Here is a 23,782-nt window from a genome sequence, read left to right as displayed (position 1 = left end):
GGGGGCCAGTGAATTGTTCTCCAAGCTCCTGTCCTCTCCAGAGCAAGTCAGGAAACTATTCTGAAAAGAAAGAATTGTGTTCAGTGAAGCATCTTAGGTAAACATTCACACACAAATTCTAGATTCAGTTGAGCAAACCTTGACTTTCATTAGCACTCGGTTTTGGGGCCTGGCTTAGGTTACGGAATTGGGTCATTGGCAGCATTTTACACTTTTTCAAAAAGTTTCATGGCACTGTTTATATTTAAGAATGGCTGACAGCATGCAGTCAAGGTGATTCCTGTAACCCCAGCCAGTTTGAACTCTTCATCCCCAAACCAATGGAACAGATGGTGTTCCTGCGTCATGTTTGAGCAGGAAAACTGTGTTCTCCTGAATTACAGATCAACAAATGCTAGCGTGAGGAATGTCCCCCTTCTGTGATGTTTGTTACACTTCCAGTTACCTTGCTCGGGATCCACACAACGAAAGGCGCAGTGATTATAGCAGCATTTCTGTGGTTGAGTGCAGTCCTTGTCAACATTACACTGAGGATCTTCAGATTTAATGCATCTCATATAATCCAGGGGGCATTTTCCAGGTCTCACTGTAACAGAGAATGATCCCAATATGTAGACATGAATATATTATTATTACCAAACGCTTGTAGAAAAACCTATGCCAAGTTCGAGGAGCAGACTTACGTTCTCGTGAATAACCCACTGATTAGCACTAGTGTAAACAATGTCCCCCTTATGTGAAGCTAGTTACACTTTTAGCTACCGCTTATGGGATCCAGGCAATGGGAGCCACACTGATAAGAGCAGCATTTCTTTGGTTGAATGCAGTCCTCGTCAGACTCACACAAAAATTTTCCAGGTAAAACAGTGGCGTAGCTAAGGGGCTGCAGGGGTAGTGGTTGCGCCAAGCATCAAGCTTTGGGGGGGGGGGCAACAAGCTGAGCTTGACACTACTGACCAAAATTGTGAAAACCTTGGTATGTATGAATAATACCATAATGTCATATATCATTGGAAAGGTAATTTAATGCTGAATGCAATGAAGCAAAACTGCATTGGAATATCTGTATTCTATCAAAAGTTATGGCCAATTAACCAGAAAATGAAAACACAACTGCCTTTATGGAACAAAAAGTGGATTTTTTTTAACTCAAAGCTGATCTATGAGACTGATTGTTCTGAGAGCCAATGAGATGTTGTCATTGTTGTTGTTGTTATTATTAATAGTATTTATATACTGCTTTTCAATGGAAAGTTCACAAAGCAGTTTACAGAAAAAATCAAACAAACAACTAATGGCTCCCTGTCCCAAAAGGGCTCACAATCTAAAAAGATGCAAAAGAACACCAGCAGAGAGCCACTAGAAAAGACAGTGCTGGGGTGAGGAGGGCCAGTTACTCTCCCCCTGCTAAAGAAAAGAAGAGCACCCACTTAAAAAGTGCCTCTTACCCAGTTAGCAGGGGTAATCTTAGGGGTTATTATCATACAGCATGAAACCAATAAGGTGTTAATATGAGTCAGCTCTCATTTCCATGTATCATAATACAGTTACCCCTGCTAACTGGGTAAAAAGGCAGTTTTTGAAGTGATGTCCTTCTTATATTTAGCAGGGGGAGAAGAAGGATCCCTCTCCCCCCCCCCCCAGCATTGTGTCTTGAACCAGTCAGGGGCACATGTTTTATTTATTTACTTAATTAAATTTGATTTTATTTGGGGGGGGGCCTTCAAATCTTCTTTGACCCCAGGTAGCAGATAGATGCCTTAACTATGCCACTGACTGGGAGGAGGCAGCAGAGCAAGTGGGTAGCAAGCTGCTGGGGGAGGAGGTGGATTCCTTCCAATTTTCACTTTTGCAAAAGCCCAGGAGTGACTTCACTTCCGGTTTTGACATCACTTCTGGAGCAACATTTTGAGCTTGGCACTGGGCTACATGATCATTAGCTACACCACTGAGGTAAAATGCGTTCTGGACAGTTTCCTGGACTCTCTGTAACAGAGAATGATCCCAATATGTAGACATGACTATATTATTATTACCAAAAACTAGCAGAAAAACCTTTATAACTCTCAAATTATTTTGGGGAGGATGATTGGGAGTGCCATTCAGCAGCTGTTTAGAGTCAAATGAATCCCTCCTTACTGCTGTGTTTATTTTTCTCATAGGCAAAAAACTACAGCACTACTTGCGGAGATGCCTATCAACATTCCATAGTGGATTTCAATGGAAATGGTTCATCTTTTTGTGGAGACTTGGCTGCAGAGATTGGGGAGGTTAGCAGTGCATCAGTGCTCTTTTTTCACAGATTTGAATACTCAGGGGGAGGGTGTAGAAGATGCTCCTCAGCCAAGGTACCATTTGATCTGGGGCCAGACATGTCATCTCCAGAAAAAGATACTGCATTGATGAGACATGCAAGAAAACAAACCTGTTCTACTGTCCAAACTGATCCTTCTTGTAATCTAAAACCAATCCCATCCTCCCATCCCAGAGTCCCATCATCTTTGCCTTCTGAAAGATGGTACACCTGCAAACCTAAAAGGGGAATCAACTGTTCACAACCCCAGGAAGCTAGTTGCAGAATGGTAACCACGCATGTTGGTTATACAACCCAACTATTAGGCTTTTCCAAGATCTCACACATCAAATAGCATTAATGAAAAGCTGTAGTGCAAATAATTTCTTAGCACTCTTAGCGCACAAACACACTCACAGAGGGACAGGAAGGAGAGGATATTGTTGATTTGGAACAGACAGTGCCTTTGGATGCATGTCCCTGAAAGAAGCATGTGAGTGCCTCTTTTTGCCTGCGGTCCCAGCTGAACATCTCACCAGAACTGAGAGCATGGTACTTACCCTCCAGATGGTGTTGCCCAGAAGCAGAGGACAGCTTTGCCCACATGACAAGGACTCCCACAAGGAGCAAGAAGCAGGGGGTCTTCATTATGCTTACGGGTTGGTTTCTATGGCATTGTATGGAGCCTGCTGGCATTTAAAGACCTCAGGGAAGAAAAGGGAAGAGGAGACTATTGTCATTGGCTCTAGGACAAGATTGGTAGTTCTCCCTTGTCAATTCTCATGCACTTTCACTTGCCAAGAGTGGGTTCATTAAGAACAGGTTGTGCAAGATGACTGTCTTCTTCTCTGATAGAGTGGCTAGCCTAGTATACCCTGGGAAGACTATGGCCATAGCAAAGAATAGATGTAGCAAAACAATGGACAAAGTCTCCATGATATCTTTGGGGATAAAATGGTAAAACGTGAACTAGATCAATGTTTCTCAAACAGTGGGTTGGGACCCATTAGGTGGGGTGTGAGACAATTTCATGTGGGTCCCCATTCATTTCAATATTTTATTTTTAATACATTAGACTTGATGCTACACTAGTATGTGACTGCATTTGGGGAAATGTTACAGATCTGTACTTTTAACAGGCTACATGTATATGCTTTTAACAATGATAGTAAATGGGACTTACTCCTGGGTATGCGTGTGTAGGATTGCAGCCTAGGATTGTTAACAATTTTCCTGCTTGATGATGTCACGTCCTGTCATTACATCACTTTCAGTGGGTCCTGACAGATTCTCATTTAAAAAAGTGGGTCCCAGTGCTAAAAGTGTGAGAACCACTGAACTAGATGATGTAGCATTTAGGTTGATTCAAGCACAGTTGAACAACCGTTCCCGAGAAGTGCTATTACATGGCTCCTCTTGGTCAACCTATCAGAGTTATCAATTGCAGTATTTCAGGGCTTTGTCTGGGGTCCTGTGCTATTCCACATCTTTATAAATGACCTGTGCAAGCAGGTGAGGGGAAAGTTGATTACATTTGCAGATGACACAAAGCTGGGGGAGACAGTGAACAACCTGGAAGACCGAATTAGGATACAAATTTATCCTGACGACTCTGTCCTTGAGTCCTTATCAAGAAGATGAAGTTCATCTGAGCCACATTTCAAGTCCTGCCTGTAGGAACAAGAAATCAGGGCTACAGCTACACAATGGGGGAGTCCTGGCTTGGCAGCAGCATGTGTTAAAGGGATTGTGGTATCTAACAACACAATTCCAAACATGTGTCCTCAAGTAAGCCCCATTATATTCAATAGGACCGAATCTCAGCTATGTGTGTAAGCAGGGCTTTTTTTGTAATAGAACACACCGGAGTGGCGTTCCTGCACCTTTTTTTATGCAGTCCCCTGCAGGAAAAAATGGAGTCCTATGGAAAGTGAAAGCGAGCAGTAGTGCGCATTTACTTGTGAGTAGGTGTACTTGCCATAGTCCGTTGGAAAGGGCAGGCTGAGAGGAATCCAACGACACCAGAATGGCCCTAATCCAATGAATGCAGCCTCCCAAAAACACCTGAGAAGGTCCCATCCCTCCCAGCTGCGAGCCTGAGCCAGAAAGGAAGCCACGTGGCTGCATTTACTAGCTAGTAGTCCATCAGAAAGGGCAGCTGAGAGGACTCCAAGGACGTCAGAATGGTCCTGATCCAATGAATGCAGCCCCCAAAAACACAAAAGGGAGAAGGAGGTCCCTGCCTCCCTCCCAGTTGCAGTCTATTGAGGACACCAGAATGGTCCCAATCCCATGGAGCTGGAGATACTCCAGAAGGCAACCTCTTCCCCCCCTCCCTACTAAAAAGGACAAAAAAGAGGCTTCAGGTGGTAAGGGAAAATGTTTTCTATTTTGCACTTACAAAGCCAGGAGGGTCTTTTTCTTGATATGCCTGAAATAGAAGAACTTTAAACTGGGCACTAGGGAGGACTGGTAATCTCACTGATTCTTTTTTTTTTTTGGGGGGGGGAGGGGGGGTTATTGCAGGCAGGCTACAGAGTAAGCTGTCCATTGACCACTATGCCCATTGACCACTTTGGGACTTACTTCAGAGTAGACAGGCCTAGGATTGGGTTCACAGGCTACAATCCTACCCACACTTTTCTGAGAGTAAGCCCCATTGACCACAATAGGACTTACTTCAGAGTAGAGTCACTTGGTGGAAAAGGTCTGACTCCCCCTTATTTAATTATTTCTTTTAATTTAATTATAATTATTTATTTAATTTGCTTGATGATGTCACTTCTGGCCATGACATCACTTCCAGTGGGTCCTGGACAGATTGTCATTCTAAAAAGTGGGTCCCGGTGTGTATTGCAATCTCGGTAGATCTGGAAAGGAGGTAGGCTGTGGTGTCACCAGTGGCCCCTTTAAGGGTAAGGCCTGGGCTTCCAGGAAGTGTGCTGCACAGCTGCAGCCACAGCTGCAGCCACTTGAAAGCCATAGGGCCCCCAGGGATATAAGGAGCACCTGAGCCATATAGGCCTCAGGGATATAAGGAGCACCTGAGGCAGGAAGGGTTGGTGGGCAGCAGAAGGAGGAAAGCTTGAGGCAGGGGAGACTGGATTAATGGACTGATTGGTGAATGGACTTTGGAGACTGCTAGAACAGACTGCTGGAGACACTGGAGTTTGGTGTGTGGCTGCTGTGCCTAAGACCTGCTGAGGACCCAGGGTCTGCTGTAGTGGCGGGAGGCTGCTGGCAGGAGAGAGGACCTCTGCAGGTTGAACAGGTGAGCTACCCTGGAGGCGGGGTCCAGCAGGAGTGCAGCGCAGAACCAGGGTCATTTGTTGGGGGAAAGAAGGGGAGCTAATTTGCTTAGTGGGTATAATTCTCCAGGCAGAGCTCAGCCTTGGAATTTGGCAAAACACGGTGCTAAAAGTTTGAGAACTGCTGCCATAAGTTGTTAGTAAGTTGACACAGGGGTGTGTGTGACTCTACAAGTTTTCAAAATCACTAAAATCAGAATTTGGAGGAACAATACTATCATGTTTTATATTAATCTATGTGTAATTTCATGCAGAATGCAATGAAACAAACCACATTGAAATATCTGTGCTCTAACAAAAGGTACAGCCAATAAACCAGAGGGGGCAGGGTGATGGTACATCACCACGCCCACCACCTGGGGCGTTGCCCTGCCCACTGCATGGGGTGACGCACAGGCCTCCCGCACTGGGTGATGTAAATCCTAGTGATGTCACTGGGGTGCTGATTCCAAAAATGGCATCAGTTTTCCCCTATCATTTCTAGTTTTGGAAATATGGCATAGTCTGGTTAGTGAATGGTTCAAGGAGCTTTCTCATGAGGAAGCCTATGCTATGGCCATTTTTGGAATCAGCAACACAAATTCATAAAAAAACCACCATAAATTTTGATAAAATGTTTTTCTGACCCTCAGTTTTGCAAGTCTTTGATATAGATTAAAGATCGTGCTGAACTATTTTTTGCTAATGGCAAAGAGTGGTTAACTTGATAACTGTAGGCACAGTGTATTTTAGTGCATTTTACATTAGAACAGTGTTTCTCAAACTGTGGGTCCCGACTAACTAGACACTGTGCCAGAACCACCATTCAGAGTGCCATACGAGACTGAAGGTTGCCAACTAAGGGTTGGGACCCACTAGGTGGGTCATGAGCTAATTTCAGGTAGGTCCCCATTCATTTCAATATTTTATTTTTAATATATCTGTATTCAATAGTGTTGAATGCCTTTTTGTTATCCTCTCTGTACGTGTTAATCACATGTTGTCTAGTTGTACCTTATTACCTATTTGTCCAATAACAAATGGTTTATAAATAAATAAAAGATTAACAAGTTGTGAGCTTCTGCACTTTTTTTTTACAAAAAAAGCACTGTGCGTAAGGATTGGGGCTTTTGCAGACCACCAACAATATGAGAGAAACAATCTTCTCCTTCACAAATGCCCTGTGAAATGCCAGAGGAAAAGTGTGTTTGAATACAGCTGGGAAAGGATGTCTCCAAAAGAAGCACGTGAGCTCCAATTTCCATCTGCAGTTCCAGCTGAACAGCTCACCTCAACTTGCAGTCTGAGACTTTCTCTGCATACACACCTCAATGTTTCTGCCCAGCAGCAGAAGGCAGCTCTGCCTACAGGACCAGGATGCCTACAAGGAGCAAGAAACAGAGGGCCTTTATGATGCTCTCAGAGTCATTAGTCTTATGGCATATTGTGGACCTTGGGTTTCATGTAAAGGTTGCCTCAGGGAGAAAAGGGGGTGGGGAGGAGATGGTTGTCATTGGCTCTTGGACAGGACTGTTAATTCTCACTTGTCTTATAGAAGAAAGGGCAACTGTCTAACTGATGAAACTGTTTTCTTTTGAAGCAGGAACCGGGAAGTTTTATTTGTTAAAACCAGTTTTTGCCAAAAACATCTTTACTTTGCTGTTGCCAAGTCATTTGGGAAGGATACTGAAGCTCCATGCATGTGTTCTCTTTTTCAGGGCTATTTCTCATGAGCAATGGTAGCACAAGAGCAAGTGAGGAAAGCATCTGTGTCCCATAGAACACACACATGATTTTGCACACCAGCAAGCTCTTATATGCATATAAAGTTGCCTTTTATAGCATCAGAACTTTGGTCCACCGAGGTTAGCGTTTTTGACACACAGCAGTTTTCCAGAGTTTTAAACAAGGGTTTTTCTAGCCTACTGTGGAGATGCAGAGGATTGAATCTAGGACTGTCAGCTACCTTGTGTCCTTGGACAGAGTTTATTCAACAGCCAAGGACAACATCCTGGCCTTAAAGGATAGAGCCAGCATCATAAGAAAAGCTGTGCTGTATCACACCAAGGGTCCATTCATTCACTTATCATATAAAGACAAGAAAGATTCAGGAAACTCCAAATCAGTCAGACATCAACATAGAATCTTGACATTAATGCCCGGAAGAGTTCCAAGGTTGCTTGTTAAGTTAAATGTCTGTGAGCACATATGAAAAAAAAAATGGGATGATATCTAGGAGCCAAACCTGGGTTCATTAAGAACAAGCCATACCAGACAAATCTTATCTCCTTCTTTGATAGAGCAACTAGTCTGGTATACCGTGGGAACACTGTGGCCTTAGCAAAGCATAGGTGTAGCAAAATATTTGACAAAGTCTCCCACTGCATTCCATCATGGATAAAATGGTAAAATGTGGTGTAATGGGGTAGTATGAAGCTAGACTTGTATTTAAAGTCCTTAGGAAGGAAAGGGGGGAGGGAAAGGAAACTGTTGTCTTTGGATCTCTGACAGTATTGCCAATTTGCACATGTCTTACATAAGAAATAGCAACTGTCACACTGATGAGATCATTTTCCCTCAAGGCAGGAACAGGGAAGTCCTTTTTATACCAGCTTTTGCCAACACACTTTTATTCTGGCATTGCCAGGGCATTTCAAAAGGAGCTTGACCCAAGTTTGTGTTTTCTTTTTAAGGGCTATTGATCACGAGCGATGATGGCACAAGATGATACAACTCTTTGGTGGGTTCAAAGGTGGTTGAATCACAGTTTCCAACAAGTGCTATTAAGTGTTTTCCCCCAGAGCAGAAATTTTTAATGACATTCTTCACACAGCACACTGACCTCTATAGTCTTCTCTATGGTCTTTGCTTCCTGTGATGTCGCTTTTGGATTTGGGAGACACTTCTGGTGGCTTTATTTCTGTAGCAACTGTCTGTAGTAAAGAATTGTCTGTCCTGCCAGTTACTAGAGACAGTTGCACTAGAAACAGAGCTGCAGAACCTGAGAGAGTTTTTCAGCAATTTTCAACCGCTGTGCTGGTACCTCATTTTGAGTACCACATTTTAGGAAGGGCATTGATAAGCTGGAACAGGTTGACAGGGATACAACTTAGATGGTGAGGGGTCTGGAAACCAAGTCCTGTGATGAATAGTTAAAAGAGGTTAGTATCTTTCAGCTGCAAAAGAAGACACCATAGGGAGATATGACAGCTGTTTTCAATGATGATGTCCTGTTTTCCTGGAGGCTCTGTCAAAATTTCCAGGATCATTTTCACTGGTCTCCTATCTTCAGCAGAGATAGATGCTGATCTGTGAAGACTCCAGGCCAATTTGGGGGGGAGGGGTGGCGGTTGGCAACCCTAGAAAGATAAAGGTGTGAGCACAATCCTAAGCATGTCTGTTCAGAAGTAAGCCCTGTTGTATTCAAGGGGGCTTACTCTGAGGAAGGTGTGTGTAGGATTGCAGCCTTAGACAGGAAGCCTCTGAACAGTGTAATGCCCCCTGTGTCCTGCAGGTGGCGATGTCCCTACCTTCCAACTGAGATGACTAGGGCCAGGTATGCAGTGCTTTCCACTTTCTCTCAGGGCTCTCAGAAAAACTGTGCCCCTGTTCGTTCGTTTCACTCAAGCTTTCCATTCCAACTCAGCTAGAGCCCATGACTTTTCTCCACTCGTAGACATTATTAACCTGCCTGGCAAAGGCCTGTGCTGCCGATGAGGCCTGACTGTACAGGGAGACAGCAAAGTAGGCAGCATCGAGCTTGTCAGGCAGGTAAGAGGCAAGGTGAGAAGCTGGTGGAAGCAGTGGGCAGGGCAGGTTCTGCCTCTGCCAGTCTATTGCTGGAGCCACTATTGCTGGAACTCCACCCTATTTAATACCCCACCCCTCTTTTTCTCCTCTTTTTAACTCCCTCCCCCCATTTATTCAGTTCTTTTCTTCTAATTTCCCTTAGGTTCTTTCACTACATTTTGTTAGTACTTCTTGCCTATGTCTGCATAACATTTAGGATCATTGCCCTTCATAGCATGATGAGACTGATGTAGACAGTATATTCTATGTGCTTAGCAGAAAAAGCAAAGAAGTAATTTGAATCAAGAATTGCAACAGACAACACTACTACACAGACAGGCGTGTTTAGAATTCTGCTGGATTCTCTGCCCCAAACCAGCAGAGGGAGCCAGTGAGTTGTTCTCCAAGATTGTATCTCTTCAAGAGCAACTCAGGGACTCAGTTACTCTAAGGGCCCAACCCTATCCAACTTTCCAGGGCTGTTGCAGCCACAATGCAGCCCTGATGTAAGGGAACAGATGTTCCCTTATCTGGAGGAGGCCTCTGTGACTGCCTCCCCACAGGCATGGCTGCATCAGTGCTGGGAAGTTGGATAGGCTTGGGCTCTTGCATGTCTTCTCAGAAATACATCCCATTATAGTCAATGGGACTTACTCCCAGGAAAGTGTGGATAGGATTGGGCCATTAGTCTGCAACCTTATGCACACTTTCCTGGGAGCAAGTCCAATGTAACGCAATGTGACTTACTTTTGAGTAGATTCAGCTGATAAAATTCAGACTTTTTGTCCTTTGAGTTCACAAGCTCAGCTTTGGGATGGGCTTCTCTAATGCAGTGGCAGACCTGCCATTAGGTCTGACAGAGTAAAAGCCCCAGGTGCAAGGCGCTAGGGCCCCGCAGAAGCCTCTCTGAGGCTCCAGACTGGGGGGGCAGAAACGTCCGGAAGCATAGTTTATAGCATCGGGGAACCTCAGAGAGGCTTCCCCGACGTGGGCGGAGGTCGTGCGTGAACCTCTGGTGAGGGGGGGGGGAGTGATTTCTGCGCAGAGGTGGCAGCAATAGCCCTGGGGGGAATGCCATTCTGGACCTTTGCCTCAGGTGCAGGGCTGGAGATGTCCGCTGCTGCTCTTATGGACTGTCCATTTGAAAGATTTTGCAAATTTTCAAGAAGTTTCATATCACTGTTTATACCTAAGAATGGCTGAAGGCACAGAGTCAGGATGATCCCTTTTCTTCAGCCTATTTGAACTCTTCATTCCTCCCCCCCCAATGTGACAGATGTCTTTCCTATGTCAAGTTCGAGCAGGACAATTGCATTCTCTTGAATATTTGTGTTGGCAACCTTCAGTCTTAAAGACTATGGTATCACACTCTGAATGGTGGTTCTGACACAGGCTAAAAAGAACGATTCCGGAGTGACAATCCCTTCCACACCGGGAGCAAGTGCAGTCTGTCCCTGGTCTGTCTCCCTGGCTATGGGCCTTCCTTCTTTGCCTCAGTCTGTTGGCCAAGTGTCTCTTCAAACTGGGAAAGGCCTAATCCATGGATTAATGCTAGTGTGAAATATGCACACCTAACCTGAAATTCAACTCGCTGCCTTTATTCAGGATCCACACAATGGATTAGCAGAGGACACTGGCATATTTGGTTTCACTTCATAAGAACATAAGGAGAGCCCTACTGGATCCAGCCAAGGGCACATCTCATCCAGCTGTCTGTATCACACAATAGCGCACCCGATGCCTCTGGGAACCCCCAGACAAGATACCTGTGTCCTGCTTCCTCTCCCTGGCACCTGGTTTTCAGAGAGAGGCTACCTCTAAAACCCAGATGTTGCAAATAACCATCATTTGATGGCTTTGAGGCTGCAATCCCTTCCACACTTACCTGGGAGTAAGCCCCATTTATAATGGGACTTACTCTGGAGTAGGCATGCACAGGATGGGCTCTTAGGTGGCAATCCTATCCACTCTTACCTGGGAATAAGCCCCATTTGCTCTAATGGGATTTACTTCAGGGTAGACATGCATAGGATTGGGCTCTGAGGCTGCAATCCCACACTTACCTGGGAGTAAGCCCCATTTGCTCTAATGGAGTTTACTACAGAGTAGACATGCATAGGATCGGGCTCTTCGGCAGCAATGCTAGCCACAATTACAAGGGGGTTTCTGAAGGGGACGGGCCCCTCGCACGCTGCGGTGGCTCCCTGCAAAACTTAGTGCTCTGCCCCGCAGCTACACCTCTGCCTCTCCGCGCACGGAGCATCAGGCGGGCGGCCAAGGGTGGGGGCTGCAAAGCTGCTGCTGCCCTGCAGAGGAGGCGGGGGGGGGGCGCCTCTTCCGCTGAGCTGGGGAAGCCCGAGGGCTGTGCCCAAGAGTGGCAAAATTCCCGCTCGCCCGGTCCGCGCCCTCCGAGCTGGAGGAAGGAGCTGCCAGCATCTAGCCGGGCTCGAGCGTGCATCCCAACCCTCTGGATCCTTGGGGCGAACGCTTGGGGCCGGGCGAACCCTCAGAGCCGGTGGCGACTTCTGGCCGTGGCGGAGCCTCTGCCCTTTTAAGCGGAGGCACTGCGAGGGCGGCCGCAGCAGCCTCAAGGCAGTGGCGTAGCTAGCGGGGGGCAAAGCACTAGGGGTGCAGGTGCCTGGGAAATTTAGCCTTTGCCCCCTCTAGCTACGCCACTGTCCCCTCTCCGTCTGACAAAGCACCCCATTGGGCGAGATCGCTCCAGGCAATGGGGTAGCTAGAGGGGGGCAAAGTACCTTTTCCCCCCCTGTGTGTGGATGTTTGTGAAGGGAAAAGTGTTTGGGGGCTTTGAGTTTAGAAAAGGGATGGCAAGTGTTGTGGGCAACCTTCAGTCTCCAAAGACTCCGGTATCGCGCTCTGAATGGTGGTTCTGGCACAGCTTCTAGTGTCGGGAGTGACAATCCCTTCCTCACTGGGAGCAAGTGCAGTCTGTCCCTGGTCTGTCTCCCTGGCTATGGGCCTTCCTTCTTTGCCTCTTTGCCTCAGTCTGTTGGCCAAGTGTCTCTTCAGACTGGGAAAGGCCTAATCCATAGATTAATGCTAGTGTGAAACATGCACACCTGACCTGAAGTTGAACTCGCTGCCTTTATTCAGGATCCACACAATGGAAGGCCCAATAACTACAACAGCATTTCTGTGGTTGTGGGCAAACCTTGTCATATTTTTACTCATTGGTTTCAAATCCAAAGCATCTTATGGCGGGGCGACGACGACTGTGGGACACACAGACACAGTTACCAGGCCTCCCACTGACAGGACTGTTGTCAATACTCACTTCTTTTATATCAGAAAGGGCAACTGTTACATTGATGAGCAATTTTCTCTCAAAGCAGGAACAGGGAAGTTACTTCTGTTAATATAAGGCTTTGCCAACATACTTTTGCTCTGGCCAGTGGTGTAGCTAGAGGGGGGTGCAAAGCACTAAGTTTTGCAGGGCGCAGTGAGTCTCCCTGCAAAACTTAGTGCTTTGCACCCCATCTAGCTATGTCACTGGCCTGTGATGGTATCACAAGAGCAAATGAGGAACGCAAGAGTATTCCAAACAGCACATGTATTTGTGGAAGAAATCCCTAAACCAATATGTCTTTCCTACCTGAAACCTAAATTGAGTTATTAGCAGAGGACACTGGCATATTTGGTTTCACTTCATAAGGAGAGCCCTACTGGATCCAGCCAAGGGCACATCTCATCCAGCTGTCTGTACCACACAGTAGCCCACCAGATGCCTCTGGGAACCCCCAGGCAAGATACCTGTGTCCTGCTTCCTCTCCCTTGCACCTGGTACTCAGAGAGAGGCTACCTCTAAAACCCGGATGTTGCAAAACACCATAATTGCTTGTAACCTGTGATGTACTTTACCTGCATAAATCTATTCAAACCCTTTTGAAAGTCATCTAGGTCAGGTGCCACCACCACATCCTGTGGAAAGGAGTTCCACAGACTAACTACATGCTGAGAAAAGAAATATTTTCTTTTGTCTGTGCTAACTCTCCCACACAATTTTTAGTGGCTGTTCCCTGGATCCGTTGTTGTGTGGAGGGAAAAGATCTTCCATCTACCTACCCTATCCATCAGATACCTAATTTTATGCATCTCAATCATGTCCCTCCTCAGGCGCCTTCTTTCTAGACAGAAGAGCCCCTCAGGTGGTAGCCTTACCTTGTAGGGGAAGTGCCCCAGCTCACTAGTCATTTTGTTTGCTCTCTTCTGCAGCTTTTCCAGTTCCACTATATCCTTTTTTGAGAGTTGGTCACAGAACTGGACACAAAACTCCAAATGCAGCCTTCACATTGATTTGTATAATGGCATAATAATATTGACTGTTTTATTCTCGATCCCTTTTTGAAAATAATTCAAGCATGGAATTGGTCACCTTCACCATTGCCGCACACTGGGTCAACACGTACATCGAGCTGTCCACCAACACCCTATAATCTCCTGATCCATCACAGACAGCTCAGAACACATCCACATATATGTGAAGTTTTGATTTCTTGCCCCAATGTGCGTCACTTTACCCTTATGTACATTGAAGTGCATCTGTCATTTGGCTGTCCATTCCCCCAGTTTAGAGAGATCTTATTGGAACTCTTCACAATCCCTTCTGGACTTCACCACCCGAAAATAATTAGTGTCATCTGCAAACTTGGCCTCCTTGCTGCATATCCACAACTCCAAATCATTTATGAACAAGTTGAAAATCAACGGTCCCAAGACTGTTCCTTGGGGCACACTGCTCCTCACCTCTTGCCATTGTGAAAATTGTCCACTGACACCCACTCTTTGTTTCCTGCATATCTGCCAGTTCCCAATCCATAAGAGGACCTGCTTTCTTATTCCCTGCTGGTGGTGTTTTCCCAGGAGCCTTTGGTGGGGGACTATGTAATTTCTGAAGATGCAAAATATGTGACCTGAGCCTTGATTAAGAGGTGGCAAATTGACCTTAGCTTTAAGAACAAAACCACCTAACATATTCCATGGTGCCCCCCAGTGAGCTGTCATCACCCCCCTGCACAAACAGCTGACCCCCCCACTCACCTGAAGCTCATGGAACCTCATGCAACCTCCACTTGTGTTGGAGAAGCCTCTCTGAGGTTCCCCGATGCTTTAAACTCTACTTCTGGAAAACCAGAAGCACAGTTCCAACCCTGTTGGGAGCCTCAGAGAGGCTTCTGTGGGGTCCTAGCAGCTCGTACCGAGGGCTTTTGCCCCATTGGAGCTTATCGAAGGCCTGCAAATATCCAGGAGGCCCTGTCAAAATCTCCGGGATTGCTTTCAGTGGTCTCCCATCTTGGAGATGGGGTGGAGATGGATGTTGATTCTTGAACTCCAGTCCAGTCATGGGGTCTTGAGAATCCTAGGAAGAGACTAGGTGAAATGGGAGGCACAAGTCCTATTCTTGATCACTAGAAATTAGTGGCCACCCCATTTCCTCCTCCAGTTCTGCTGTCATGTTCTTCAGCAGCAGTGCTGGAGGAGGGACTCAACCTTTCACATTCTCCTCTTGCTCACTCTACAAGGAGATCAAGCACAAAGAGGATGGAAAAATGGGTGGGAGAAGTTGTGAGCTGGGGAATGCAAGGTGTGGGGATGGAAGGTGTACAAGCTCACCGCTTTCCCCCCACCCCACTGAAGCTGGTCCTTCAGTCTGGCTCTGCTCAAGAGTTGAGTAACTAATAGAATTTTTGCAGACCAAGGATTGTCTGAGAGTGTTGCTACGTACTTCATGCATTTATCCTTACATAATAATAATAATAATAAATCCTGAAAGCTGGCTCAGTTATTATGAACTGAGTATAAGCCCTTGGTTGTGAGATATGGCTGTCTTAAGCAGCTTGGCGTCGTGAACTTTGCAACCAGCGTGTCCACATGAGAAGCTTTATCTGGAATGTGGACAGACAACGCCCGTTCAACTGGCACCTGGGTTTGTTAGAACAACAGGACAGGTATTGAGAACAAAACGGCTAATATTATAATGCCGTTGTACAAATCGATGGTAAGGCCACACCTGGAGTATTGTGTCCAGTTCTGGTTGCTACATCTCAAAAAGGACATAGTGGAAATGGAAAAGGTGCAAAGGAGAGCAACTAAGATGATTACTGGGCTGGAGCACTTTCCTTATGAGGAAAGGCTACGGCGTTTGGGCCTCTTCAGCCTAGAAAAGAGACGCCTGAGGGGGGACATGATCAAGACTTACAAAATTAGGCATAGGAACATAAGAACATAAGAACAGCCCCACTGGATCAGGCCGTAGGCCCATCTAGTCCAGCTTCCTGTATCTCACAGCGGCCCACCAAATGCCCCAGGGAGCACACCAGATAACAAGAGACCTCATCCTGGTGTCCTCCCCTACATCTGGCATTCTGACTTAACCCATTCCTAAAATCAGGAGGTTGCGCATACACATCATGGCTTGTACCCCATAATGGATTTTTCTTCCAGAAACTTGTCCAATCCCCTTTTAAAGGCGTCTAGACTAGACGCCAGCACCACATCCTGTGGCAAGGAGTTCCACAGACCGACCACACGCTGAGTAAAGAAATATTTTCTTTTGTCTGTCCTAACCCGCCCAACACTCAATTTTAGTGGATGTCCCCTGGTTCTGGTATTATGTGAGAGTGTAAAGAGCATCTCCCTATCCACTCTGTCCATTCCCTGCATAATTTTGTATGTCTCAATCATGTCCCCCCCAAGCGTCTCTTTTCTAGGCTGAAGAGGCCCAAACGCCGTAGCCTTTCCTCATAAGGAAGGTGCCCCAGCCCCGTAATCATCTTAGTCGCTCTCTTTTGCACCTTTTCCATTTCCACTATGTCTTTTTTGAGACAAAAACTGGACACAATACTCCAGGTGTGGCCTTACCATAGATTTGTACAACGGCATTATAATACTAGCCATTTTGTTCTCAATACCCTTCCTAATGATCCCAAGCATAGAATTGGCCTTCTTCACTGCCGCCGCACATTGGGTCGACACTTTCATCGACCTGTCCACCACCACCCCAAGATCTCTCTCCTGATCTGTCACAGACAGCTCAGAACCCATCAGCCTATATCTAAAGTTTTGATTTTTTGCCCCAATGTGCATGACTTTACACTTACTGACATTGAAGCGCATCTGCCATTTTGCTGCCCATTCTGCCAGTCTGGAGAGATCCTTCTGGAGCTCTTCACAATCACTTCTGGTCTTCACCACTCGGAAAAGTTTGGTGTCGTCTGCAAACTTAGCCACTTCACTGCTCAACCCTGTCTCCAGGTCATTTATGAAGACTTTGAAAAGCACCGGTCCCAGGACAGATCCTTGGGGCACACCGCTTTTCACCTTTCTCCATTGTGAAAATTGCCCATTGACACCCACTCTCTGCTTCCTGGCCTCCAACCAGTTCTCAATCCACGAGAGGACCTGTCCTCTAATTCCCTGATTGTGGAGTTTTTTCAGTAGCCTTTGGTGAGGGACCGTGTCAAACGCCTTCTGAAAGTCCAGATATATAATGTCCACGGGTTCTCCCGCATCCACATGCCTGTTGACCTTTTCAAAGAATTCTGTAAGGTTCGTGAGGCAAGACTTACCCTTACAGAAGCCATGCTGACTCTCCCTCAGCAAGGCCTGTTCGTCTATGTGTTTTGAGATCCTATCTTTGATGAGGCCGGTGCATCTTACCCGGTATGGATGTTAGGCTGACCGGCCTATAGTTTCCCGGGTCCCCCCTCTTTCCCTTTTTAAAAATAGGCGTGACATTTGCTATCCTCCAATCTTCTGGCACCGTGGCCGTTTTGAGGGACAAGTTGCATACTTTAGTCAAGAGATCTGCAACTTCATTCTTCAATTCCTTAATAACCCTTGGGTGGATGCCATCAGGGCCCGGTGACTTATTGATCTTTAATTTATCAATGAGGTCTGAAACATCTTCTCTTTTAACCTCTATCTGACTTAACTCCTCGGTCAGGAGGGGCCGTTCAGGCAGCGGTATCTGCCCGAGGTCTTCTGCCATGCAGACAGATGCAAAGAACTCATTTAATTTCTCTGCCATCTCGAAGTCTCCTTTTATCTCCCCTTTCCCTCCCTCACCATCCAGAGGGCCAACCGCTTCTCTGGCGGGTTTCCTGCTTCTAACATATTTGAAGAAGCTTTTATTATTCCCCTTAATGTTGCTGGCCATGCGTTCCTCATAGTCTCTCTTGGCCTCCCATATCACCTTCTTACATTTCTTTTGCCACAGTTTATGTTCCTTTTTATTCTCCTCATTAGGGCAAGACTTCCTAGGACTTCCAAGACTTAGGAAGGATAAAGTGGATAGAGAGATGCTCTTTACACTCTCACATAACACCAGAACCAGGGGACATCCACTAAAATTGAGTGTTGGGAGAGTTAGGATAGACAAAAGAAAATATTTCTTTACTCAGCGTGTGGTTGGTCTGTGGAACTCCTTGCCGCAGGATGTGGTGATGGCATCTGACCTGGATGCCTTTAAAAGGGGTTTGGACAAGTTTCTGGAGGAAAAATCCATTACAGGTTACAAGCCATGCTGTGTATGTGCAACCTCCTGATTTTAGAAATGGGCTATGTCAGAATGCCAATGCAAGGGAGGGCACCAGGATGAGGTCTCTTGTTATCAGGTGTGCTCCCTGGGCCATTTGGTGGGCCGCTGTGAGAAACAGGAAGATAGATGGGCCTATGGCCTGATCCAGTGGGGCTGTTCTTATGTTCTTATAAAAATACCAGTACCTCACTGCATTTTGCTCACATCTATCCACTGGTCAATTCTGTCCATTTGACCGTGGCTGAGAGTAATTCTCAGGTTTTGAACTAAGTTTCCTGATGTTGGAGTAGTCAGTGATAAAGGTGGAATCTTGATCTCCTCTGAATCCCATGAAACAGGAGGGCTGGATGGGCAGGCTGCACATTTTGTTCCAGCACTTCCAGGAATACCTGTACAGTGCTATTATGCCCCCCGGGCCCCTGGTGGCAAAGATGGGAACTGCAACTAAGAGCATTAGTCCAGTTAGGGTCAAGTGTAAGTAGCCTGTTTTAGGAGAGATGTTGCCTCTTGTTCTCTTATAGATTGCTATAGTGTAGTACTTCAAGGTTCTGTTGTGTGCATAGCTGCAGAGGATCTGAGATTGGCAAGGTGAGTTGGCTTCCTGAATACTTCTTTAATCCCCAGTATCCCTTTTGAGGGAAGACAAGTAATGGGGCTCATTCCAGTTGGGAGGGAGGATGTACAAAAGCCCTCTTTGTGCTTTCCCTTCATGATGACAGAAACTACCCTTTCTGAAATTGTTTTTGTCAGGGTGTCATGTCTATCATAGTTACTCCACAGGGAATCCAAAGGTGCATTGGAAAGGAAGGTGCATGGGCTGGGTGCCTGGCCTCTTCCCCTACTCCATGTAGTGGGTTATACTGGCTCCACTGAATTCCCACAGACCATTTCATAAAATGAGTTCTGTTATTGCTTCAGAATGTGAATGAATGGATCTGTCTCATCTTGGAGGTGCACTGAATAAATACCAACTATTTGTGAGCTTCAGGTGTATATTGGCAACAAAGCAAATACATACATTGATGGGAGCATGAGAGGCCATATGTCATGATTCCCACCCTTCCTGAATGCACTTTGCAGAGCATGAGAGCATGGGCCATCCTTAGTTTGGCCTTTGTGGGGTTCTGCAGATCTTGCCACAATTGAAGTAACAGCACTTTTGGTTAAGTTGACAATCAGAGTCATTTTCACAATTATTCTTTGCAGGAACGCTGCACTGAAATGGATTTGGAGGGCAAGTTCCAGGGTTCTCTGGAGTAAAAAAAAAAAGAGCAGTGTAAACCAGTATTCACATTCCATCACTAAACGCATTTTAATCTTTTTTTCCCCACCTATTGTCAGTAGTGGACCTGCTCTCACTGCGACACTGGGGCAGGTCCATGACATGCTGCCCCCCTCCAACATGAGGCCTCACACTGCTCCCCTTCCCCAGGATACTCATAGAGGCTTAAGGAGCTCTCTGCAATGTTCCACAGTGAAACCAGAAGTGTTTCCGACAAAAACAGAGGTATTGCTTAAAACAGCGGGGGGAGGGGGGAAGCCTCGGAAGGCTTCTAAACACTGCTCAGAGCCTCGCCTGCCTGTGGAACAGCTCAGACAGGTAGGTGGGGCAGCGGGCAGAGATAGCAGCTGCAAGGGTGCAAGGAGCACACAGCGCACAGCGACTGGGGCATTTGTCGTCCATCCCCCCCATTCCAGTCCAAGTCTGCCACTGCCTACTGTGCAACCCTAATGAAAAGATTTCTTTGAATGGGAAATCTTATTGGGCTTGGTGGACTTGACTCTTCACACATTACATGGGATTCACTATAGCAGGTACACACCCAGTGGATCCTTTCATCATAAACTGTGGAAGGGTTTGCACATGTGCCCTATCTGTTCAAGGCATGCACACGGAACCTGCATACAAACTCTTTGCATGATGGCACATAAGCTCTTTCCCAAGTTAGGGTGACTACCTGTATGCAATGCAGGTGGAGCCAGAAGATATGATCCAGCTCTTCCATCTGTGCTCGTTCATATGAAGGACCTTCTTGCATCACCCCGTGCACACTGCAGAGACTCCACATCTACTTAACTCTACTGTTGCCATCAGACACCTCCTAAGGCACTGAGAAGACACTTCATTGCCCCTACTGGGTAATGTCCACCTTTGTTTCTCACAATGGCTCATCACTGGCTACAGGTTACATTAATCACTTCAAAGGTTGTAAGCCAGGCTCTAGAGTTTGAGAATTCTTCAGCTCCCCACTACCAGAACCTACAAGTACAAAAAACTGCAAAGGGAAGCTGGAGCCATAGGTTACCCTTTTCCATATGTTCTTGGTTTATCGCTGCTTATTTTAATTGCTCTGTTAGCAGTTAATTAATTATCTCTGAATTGCTGAAAGGGGAGGGGAACAAGGAACTGTTAAGTTAAATAGGAATAAACATGAGGAGGAAGGAGAAAGTTGGTCAACAGCTCCTGATTCCTCTGCCTGTGAATCCCTCCAGCCGCTTCTGTTTGTCTCCTGCAGAACCCTTAGCAGTCTCACCTCGGGTCAGAAACTCGATCTGCATGAATGTAGCAGTATGAAGGGTAGGAAAATTTGGGATTGGGATCTTCATATTTGCCCTTACTAAAGGCACAGTGATATGAGACTTAAAGTGCAGTCCTGTGCATGTTTACTTGCAGTTAAGTCCCATTGTACATCCAGTTATGTTTACTACTCTGTAAGTAGCCAGAGACAGCAATATACACTGACCTCGGATTAAGCTTAATTGAATGCATTGGGATTTACTTCTGAATAGACATGCATAGGCTGGTGCTTCAAGTGTGTTGGGGGCCCTGGATTTATTTCCACATCTTCCACAAGCAAAACAATGTCCTGGAGCCTCCAAAGTACCTTGTATTGGGGCCACGCAGCGAAAGGCACAACAAGAGTAGCAGCACTTTTGATTTCCTCTGCAAGAATGGTCATTGATGCAAAGTCTCGGTATTGGAGACTGAGGTGCACAATCGCAAATATCTCTTGGGCAGGTCCCTGGTTTGCCTGCAGTGAGAAAAAGACACAGTACAGCAAAGCTCAACAGAGAAGCAGGTATGGAATCATGGGCATGTATTCCATATGTTATGGAAGTCATTCATTTACATTCTGAGTCCTCCTACATTTGAGATGAAAACCATTTAAAATATAAAATGTTTGAAATCATGGTATAAAACAGGAATTAAACTTCTATACCAATTTCATGGAGAGACAAGTAGAATACAACTAAAGTGGCAACATTATGCACAGTTGTGAAATGACGAACATTACATTACTTGCACCAATGGCAGCACCAGGGGAACTAGCAGCTTCAGGGTTCTTCCAATCCACATCAGAATGGTGGCAGGGGCAAAAGGGTTAAATCCCCCTTCCCCCATGTCATGGTCTGGATTAGGGGCTGATGCCATCAGGGATGCCCTAGAAAAGATTCTTACCCACTACTGATCCTGTCAGCCTAACAGACAGAGTTCTGCTATGCCCTTCCTTTATTCCTGGTCTTCCTGACCAGGATCAGGTTCAGCCTGTTCGTGAGGCCAATGGAAGTGATCACCTCAGGCAGCAGATTGGTGTAAGGCGTCCATCTTTGTGTGCCTACTTACACCCACCGTTCCTCCTTCTTCCACTCCCTGGATTGGAAAGGGAACAGAGAGGAAAAGGTAATGTCTGGGCAGGAGGTCTGGTCTAGAGGGTTGAGCCTCCATTTGCCTGAAGATAACATCCGAAGGTCGCCAGTTCGAGGCCACCAGCACCGTGCGACCTTGAAGCAGCTGACAAGCTGAGCCGAGCTATTCCATCTGCTCTGAGCGTGGGAGGATGGAGGCCAGAATGTGCGGCCAGATCAAAGAAAGAAACACCTGAATGTTGTGGTTTCTTGAAAGATAGAAACCTTCTTTCAAATTGTAAAAATCCCTATGGGGATTTAAAAATTGCCTGCCTATGCAAACTGCCTTGAATAAAGTCTAAGGAGAAATCTGAGGACCAAGAAAGGCGGTATAGAAATACCTGTATTATTATTATTATTATTATTATTATTATTATTATTATTATTATTATTATTATTATTATTATTATATGTGGAAGAGAGGAGAGCACTGAGCTAGAACACTGGAGAGTGGGAGGAACAGAGGCTGGCACATAATCAGGTAAGCGGGGCAGCAAGAGGGAGCTGACATGCTGCCTTAGGCTGGCCCTGGCAAAGATCGCAGGACTTTATCTTATTTCATAGAACATGTTATTCTACCATTTTTATTGAATCATGGTGTTGCAGCATGGATCAGGAGATAAGAAGAGCATAAGATAAGATAAGAAGAGTCCTGCTGGATCAGGCCAAGGGCCCATCTAGTCCAGCTTCCTGTATCTCACATTGGCCCACCAAATGCCCCAGAGAGCACACAAGACAACCTGCATCCTGGTGCCCTCCCGTGCATCTGGCAATCAGAGGCAGCCTACCTCTACCTTGCACATACCTACCATGAACTTGTAACCCGTAATGAACTTTTCCTCCAGAAATTTGTCCAATCCCCTCTTAAAGATCTTAATTCAGCAGTAACTGCCAGGAAATAATGCATAGCACTGCAGTTCTGATGTTCTGATCCAATGCAGCGCCACTGCGTTAAATTAAATCCCAGGACTTTTGTAGGAGCCCACTGAGCAAGCATAAAATATGGCAATGATAATGTTATCTGTCTTTCATCCTCTGAGTATAGGTGCCCAAACCCCGGCCCTGGGGCCACATGCAGCCCTTGAGGCCTCTCAATGCGGCCCTCAGGAAGCCCCCAGTCTCCAATGAGCCTCTGGCCCTCCAGAGATTTGTTGGCGCCTGCACTGGCCCGACGCAACTGCTCGCAGCATGAGGGCGACTGTTTGACCTCTCACGTGAGCTGTGGGATAAGGGTTCCCTCCACTGCTTGTTGTTTCACGTCTGTGATGCAGTAGCGGCAGCAAAGGAAAGGCCAGCCTTGCTTTGTGCAAGGCCATTTATAGGCCTTGAGCTATTGCAAGACCTTCATTCATTCATATAAGTTCGTCTTTAATATATTCATTTATGTAAAATTATGTAAATTTATTCAAATTTGAAATGTAAATTAATTCTTTTTTCCCCCTTGCCCCCGACACAGTGTCAGAGAGCTGATGTGGCCCTCCTGCCAAAAACTTTGGACACCCCTGGTATAGAACATCATTTCCTTTCTGGAGAAGACTCATGACTGAAAGTCCCTGAATACCACACCAGTTAGGTTCACATTGTGTGTACCCTATGACAGTTCCTTAATGCTTAAGGTTGGTGTTGCATTAGGGCCATTGCTGGAAACCCAAGATGGCAGACAGGAGCTGAGAGCTCCACCTCCTCAGCCGCCACTTTCATAGGAGGCAGTGGAAAACTAATTAAACATTTTTAAAAGCTTTATGATGCAGAGAGGATTGAGGAAAAAAAAAAAAAAAAGGAATAAAGGGAGCCAAGGCAGGCATTGGCTGTGGAAGTAGATCTCTCAGCTTCTGTCTTGGTTTTCAACAATGGCTCCAATACATGCAGAGGGAATTGATGGGGCTGCAGGAGCATGCTGGATGTCCCAGTCCCTGATGCCAGTGTGCTCCATGAACCTGTTCCCCACTCAAGGGCTTATGGCATTTTGACAGAAAAGAAAAATGCCATATTCAGGGAACATTCTCCTCCCCCCCCCCCCCCAGGATTAGAGATGCTCTTCAGCTCATCACAACCTGCAGCCTGGGGCTTACTCTGCATACTCACCTTGGTGCTTCTGCCCAGTGGCAGAGGGTAGCTCTGCCCACATGATGAGGATGCCCACAAGGGCAAGAAGTAGAAGGCCTTCAT

General features: G+C 46.2%; 1 protein-coding gene across 1 annotated transcript in view; it reads right to left on the bottom strand.

The window, feature by feature from the left end:
• KCNS1 (potassium voltage-gated channel modifier subfamily S member 1) overlaps nt 1-23,782 on the bottom strand; it is a 108,585-nt gene extending 84,803 nt beyond the window's left edge. Inside the window, exons 1-3 of the mRNA XM_066624700.1 lie at nt 23,699-23,782; nt 21,558-21,578; nt 20,812-20,958 (exon numbers count right to left, since the gene is read on the bottom strand). Of these exons, the coding sequence (XP_066480797.1) occupies nt 20,812-20,958; nt 21,558-21,578; nt 23,699-23,782 (252 nt within the window). The remainder of the gene's footprint in view (nt 1-20,811; nt 20,959-21,557; nt 21,579-23,698) is intronic.

This window comes from Tiliqua scincoides, chromosome 4 (genome assembly GCF_035046505.1).
Source record: "Tiliqua scincoides isolate rTilSci1 chromosome 4, rTilSci1.hap2, whole genome shotgun sequence".
NCBI classification, from domain to species: Eukaryota; Metazoa; Chordata; class Lepidosauria; order Squamata; family Scincidae; genus Tiliqua; species Tiliqua scincoides.
This window is presented reverse-complemented; position numbering and strand designations above follow the sequence as displayed.